Source organism: Lolium rigidum, chromosome 4 (assembly GCF_022539505.1).
Source record: "Lolium rigidum isolate FL_2022 chromosome 4, APGP_CSIRO_Lrig_0.1, whole genome shotgun sequence".
In the NCBI taxonomy this organism is placed as follows: Eukaryota; Viridiplantae; Streptophyta; class Magnoliopsida; order Poales; family Poaceae; genus Lolium; species Lolium rigidum.
In genome coordinates, this window is record NC_061511.1 from 237,499,689 (window position 1) to 237,505,471 (window position 5,783).

The window sequence follows — 5,783 nt, forward strand, 5'->3', positions numbered from 1 at the left end:
GTTGTGAATTTTTGTAGCAATGCGACAAGTGCTATTTTTATTGTAAAATTTCAGGAATTATGTTGTAAATATCCAACAATTTTGTGTTAACCATCTTCGGTATGTTTGCTGTGAAATTTTCTTCTATAAGTGCTATTTTATTGTAAACTTTCAGAAATTATGTTGTAAATATCCAAGGATTTTGTGTCAATCGTCTTAGGTATTTTTTGCTGTGTAATTTTACTGGGATGATACAATTGCTAATTTTTGTTGTAAAAATTTAGAAATTATGTTGTAAATATTCAAAGAATTTGTGTTGATCATCTTTGTTATTTTTGTTGTTTTGTATCACTGTTACATACACGGTATTTGGCTTGTAAAATTATATAAATTGTGGTAGCGCAACATCTTTTTGGTTGTTGTCCCTGATTTTTGTCCACGGAGCAGGTTCGGTGAGAACAAAAATGAGAAAGAGGCTTTGCATGGTCCCACCATGTTGGAAAGCGACGTCATAGAAAAGCTATTCGTACCTCTCTTTCAGTGGGGTCATCCGACGGTCGCGCGGGTTGGCCGGGGGACCATCTGGCGATGCACGTACGACCGATTCCCCCCCCCCCCCCCCCCTATCGGTCGCCCGACGCCCAGTGCTGCCCTATAAATAAATAAAATAAAATTGCTTTGGAGATTCCTAATCTAAAATTTTAAACCATAAGATTTGTAGCCTAAATCTGAAATAGAAATTCTCCAACGAATTAGAAGCGGACGGCGGAAAACTGGAAATCCCGGTTGCATCTAGCCACACCCACACGACACGAGCCGCCACCGACCCGACCCGGCACGGCCCTTCGCTGCGGCTTCCATTCCGTGCTCCACAATCCCACCCCCACCCGAAATCCCCCATCGTCTCCCCCCGCCGGCTTCCACAGATCGCGACCGCGCGCCGCCTCCAATCGCCGCCGGAACCCCACCCCGCCCCGCCGCCGAGGACCGACCCCCGGGGGCCCAGCCAAGATGGTGCTCGCCCAGCTCGGCGGGAGCATCTCCCGCGCGCTCGCGCAGATGAGCAACGCCACGGTGATCGACGAGAAGGTGCTCGGGGAGTGCCTCAACGAGATCTCGCGCGCGCTCCTGCAGTCCGACGTCCAGTTCAAGATGGTCCGCGACATGCAGACCAACATCAGGAAGATCGTCAACCTCGAGACCCTCGCCGCGGGGACCAACAAGCGACGCATCATACAGCAGGTCGCCCCACCACATATCCATTCGATTTCGTCCCCCATCCCCTCTGCCGCACGCCGATTCGATCATCCGGCGAGCGGGGTGCCGGGGGAAGTAAGGCAGGGAGCTGATGCCCTTTTTTTGTTTTTATTGTTGTTTCTGCAGGCCGTCTTCAGCGAGCTCTGCAACATGCTGGATCCCGGGAAGGCGGCCTTCATCCCCAAGAAGGGCAAGTCCAGCGTTGTCATGTTCGTCGGTTTGCAAGGTCGGTCTGACAAACCTCGCTCGTAATACACATACTATTGAATTTCCAATGGTCATATGTATTTCTTAGGACTTTATCGAAAAACAATATGGATTGCCTAGGTGTATACATGTACCAGTCTGCGTGTAGCATTACTAGTAGAGCACCTAGAATAAATGTTTTGTTTAAGAACCTGTGTGTGCTCATAGAGCTGTTTGTTTGTGTTTCCCCCCAATTAGCTGAGTAAAATTGTTGTATGAATGACCCAAACCTGGTTGAATTTGGCGTAGCGGTATTAGGATAACAACTGTGTAACGGTGTGTCATTTAGATCATGCCAATGAATATCTAGGGCCTGAAATCATTTCTGGCCGTGTAGGAAAATTATCTCAACTAGCACCGGTAGACTTCTTCTCTATCTATGTGCTCATGAATTGTGAGACAGGAAACTACAGAATTAGTGTTATATCGAGAGAGTTTTCAATTTTATCCTGAGATGCATGGCAAGGTAGACAAGGTTTTTTGTGGACAATTTGTATGATCCAGGCATTTCAGCAGCTAGTTGTAGGTGTTAGACCCAATGCCTCGACGATTATTGGCTTCCTCTTTCATCTGTCAGTTGTGAGATCTCTCCATGATTCCCTTTTCGGACCTAGTTCTGAAAAATGAAAACAACTAATGCTTTGCCTTATCTTTTATATAGCTGCAATATATTGTTGATGTTCGATGTTAATGAATAACGATATATCGCTATAGGTTCTGGAAAAACCACTACCTGTACCAAATACGCATATTATCATCAGAGGAAGGGATTTAAACCATCACTGGTTTGTGCTGATACATTCAGAGCTGGTGCTTTTGATCAGTTGAAACAGAATGCAACCAAGGCGAAGATACCGTTTTACGGAAGGTTCTCTACATTTCCAGATTTACTTATGGGTTGAAAGCTTTGTCTCTTTAATTTACACCAAGTAAAATTGCTTTCTTTGCAGCTACATGGAATCGGATCCAGTGAAAATTGCTGTTGAGGGGCTGGAAAGGTTCAGAAAAGAAAACTCTGATCTCATCATTATTGACACAAGTGGACGCCATAAGCAAGAGGCTGCGCTCTTTGAGGAAATGCGTCAAGTTGCAGAAGCAACGGTATTTACAATGTTATTGTCAAGCAACATTTTATTCATCTACTGTTGATAATTTCACCATACATTTCTGTTGCATTTCATATCTAGCCCACTCCAACTTGCTTGGGAGAAAGGCTTTGATGTTGTTGTTGTACTGTCGAGAATTTCACTCACCTTTTTCGTGGTTCTTTGCAGAAACCAGACCTGGTGATATTTGTGATGGATGGTAGTATTGGTCAGGCTGCATTTGATCAGGCACAAGCATTCAAACAAAGTGCTGCTGTTGGTGCTGTGATTGTTACGAAAATGGATGGTCATGCAAAAGGAGGCGGTGCACTTAGCGCGTTAGTACTCTTTCCTTTTTCTGCATAGTCTCCTGGTTCTGTTTCCTATATCATATTTCCTTCATTATCATCCTCTTGCGAGTCATGGTGTTAATATATAAGTCTTAAGAGTTGTATATCATTTATCAAGTTACATACACCCTTGTTGAACTTGAAAACGGAACTTGGTTTAACGTCACGTCTATTTCCAGAGGACTGCACACATGTTTAATATGTGTGAAGTAGTTCAAATGCTATGTTATTTGCTCAGCTGTATATCTTATGTTTTACAAATAGGATAAGAAACCTTTTCCTGCTCTAGTTTTATTATATAGTGTGCTTTACAAATAGGAGGTAAGGAGAACATACATACCTTTTGTTAGAGTAAACAGGTGAAGAACTTGAGGAAACTTTTTTTGACATTCTTGTCTCTTTTGTCCAGGGTTGCAGCTACAAAAAGCCCAGTAATATTTATTGGAACTGGAGAACACATTGATGAGTTTGAGGTTTTTGATGTGAAACCATTTGTTAGTCGTCTGTTAGGTGAATAACTACATTTAGTATTATTTATAACTTATGATCCATCTTTTTGTTTTACCTAATGATTGTATTTGGCAGGCATGGGAGACATTGGTGGCTTAATGGACAAGATCCAAGATGTTATGCCTGCTGATCAACAACCTGAGCTTCTGGCAAAGCTGGCTGAAGGAACCTTCACTCTCAGACTTTTGTACGAGCAGTTTCAGAATCTTCTGAAAATGGGTCCTATTGGCCAGGTTAACTATCTCTTTTAGTATATTTTTGTATGCTAAATCTGATTGATTTTGTATGGTACCTTATATTGAGTGTTTTTGTAACAGATCACAATATCCAACAACATAAGCAAGATTGCAACTCGTTATACTTGTGTGATAACATCTTGTAATCATGCATTTGCGTAATTTTATTTTCCAGGTCTTCTCTATGTTACCAGGATTCAGTTCTGAGTTGATGCCAAAAGGACACGAGAAGGAAGGCCAAGCGAAGATTAAGCGGTACATGACTATTATGGATTCTATGACAGATGCAGGTAAGCAACTCTTGATGCTTTCTTTTGTGTAACACGAATGATAATCTGAAACTTTATCTTGCCCCCTCATCTACTCTGTAGAGCTCGACAGTACAAACCCGAAGCTGATGACCGAGTCACGAGTCATCCGGATCGCTCGAGGGTCAGGCAGGCAAGTGAGAGACGTGATGGACATGCTGGAAGAGTACAAGCGGCTAGCCAAGATGTGGAGCAAGATGAAGGGGCTGAAGATGCCGAAGAACGGAAAGATGAGTGATCTGTCCCAGAACCTGAACATCCAGCAGATGACCAAGGCCCTCCCGCCACAGGTGCTGAAGCAGATGGGTGGCATGGGTGGCCTGCAGGCTCTCATGAAACAGATGGGTGGCAAGGACATGAGCAAAATGCTCAGTGGCATGGGCATGGGTGGGGATTAGTCTGGCAACTCTAGATAGTTTCTGTGGCATAGGTGGTGTGCTTCTGCTGCGTTGTAGAATTTGCTATATGTAGCAGCCCTCAAAATATTTCCGTCCTGACAAGTTAGTTCACCAACTCTCCATTATATTTAAAGTTTATGTGGAACTGACATTTAGTCATCAAACTCACAGGTATAGCTTTGTGAATTTGTTGAATCATTCCATTCCTCAGTTGGTTTTTGTTGGACCAAAAAACCTTCTGTGGAATCTGAATGAACAGTTTAAACTTGAAGTCTTAACTCTGAAGCTTCCTGCTGTATAATAGTTACAGCAGGAGTTCTACTTTTCGACGATTTACCCAATAAAGGGAAAATAAGAGAGTTAGGTTCTCTGTTGAGTTAGTCAGATGTACTGGTATTTCATGACTTTTAGGTGAAGATTCTACTGCAACTTTAGTTCATAATTGCCTGTTCAGTGATAACTTAAGATTGCCGTTCGGTGGAAGAAACGTTTCATGTTGGAGTAAAATATAAAGACAGCAGTAACGCACCATACTTTATAATAAAGCCCGTTTTATCTGCAAATAAAGCACGCGACATGACACTAACTGCGCTAAAGAAAACGTAAAGCTTCATACAAGGGACGATGCCTTTTAAGTCCACTGAAGAAACACTTGTCTGATGCACGCGAATTGTACAAGGTTCTTTTTTTTTGGCGGTGCAATGTACCGACGTCCTTTTCACTTTGCAAGTAAGAGAGTTGTATATTTCTTGGTTTAGAAATGCATGCTTCCATTGCTTCTCTTTTTCCAACGAGGGGATGTCACAAGATTATGTTCATCACGACATCATAAATTATTTCTTATTTAACAAATACATGCACATATTTATCTTTAAGAGAAACTTACGCAGCGATGTTACACATCGGCGAGATAATGGTGAGGCGATATCAGTGCTTGCAAAATTGACATTTTATAGGCTTTTCTTTAAAAAACATATTGACATTATATTGGTTTCGTAGCTCAAGTTAATGTTTTAGTTTCTTCCGTCTAAGTATCAACGGCCACAATGACACAAGATCAAAGCAAAAGACCACTAGTGAATAGCATGTGCTCGAGGACCAATATGTGGTTGGATGGTTAAGAGGGTAGTGGCACCCCTAGCCCACTAGAGTTCAAATCCTAAATTTGACACTTTGGTGTCTCATTAAAATGCGGAATATTCTTCAATGCGAGACGACGTTCCCGTCGACAGCGAGGCGTCCGTGGCGACTTCGTCAATTTCAAGACCCGCCGGATCAGTTTCTTGGACTCAGTCTCTCGGAGGTGCTCATAGGGGTAGGGTTTGCGTGCGTGCGTTCATAGGGATGAGTGTATGTACGTGAGCGTTTGCGTCTGTTCTGTGTTTCACAAAAAAAAATAGCATGTGCTCGATTT

At 42.7% G+C, this 5,783-nt stretch overlaps 1 protein-coding gene across 1 annotated transcript; it reads left to right on the forward strand.

Moving 5' to 3' along the window:
• Positions 1-953: 953 nt before the first annotated feature.
• On the forward strand, positions 954-4,645 carry LOC124707326 (signal recognition particle 54 kDa protein 2). Its single transcript, XM_047238983.1, has 9 exons — positions 954-1,221; positions 1,363-1,462; positions 2,197-2,350; positions 2,433-2,583; positions 2,757-2,905; positions 3,327-3,427; positions 3,503-3,660; positions 3,839-3,953; positions 4,035-4,645. The coding sequence occupies exons 1-9, from the start codon at positions 991-993 to the stop codon at positions 4,367-4,369; spliced, it is 1,494 nt and encodes a 497-aa protein (XP_047094939.1). The 5' UTR covers positions 954-990; the 3' UTR covers positions 4,370-4,645.
• The last annotated feature ends 1,138 nt before the right edge of the window (positions 4,646-5,783 follow it).

Coding starts and splice junctions, on each gene's coding strand:
- LOC124707326 (XM_047238983.1), top strand. CDS start 991: ATGGTGCTCGCCCAGCTCGGCGGGAGCATCTCCCGCGCGCTCGCGCAG. Junction 1,222..1,362: donor AGCGACGCATCATACAGCAG/GTCGCCCCACCA, acceptor TTGTTTCTGCAG/GCCGTCTTCAGCGAGCTCTG. Junction 3,661..3,838: donor AAATGGGTCCTATTGGCCAG/GTTAACTATCTC, acceptor TTTATTTTCCAG/GTCTTCTCTATGTTACCAGG.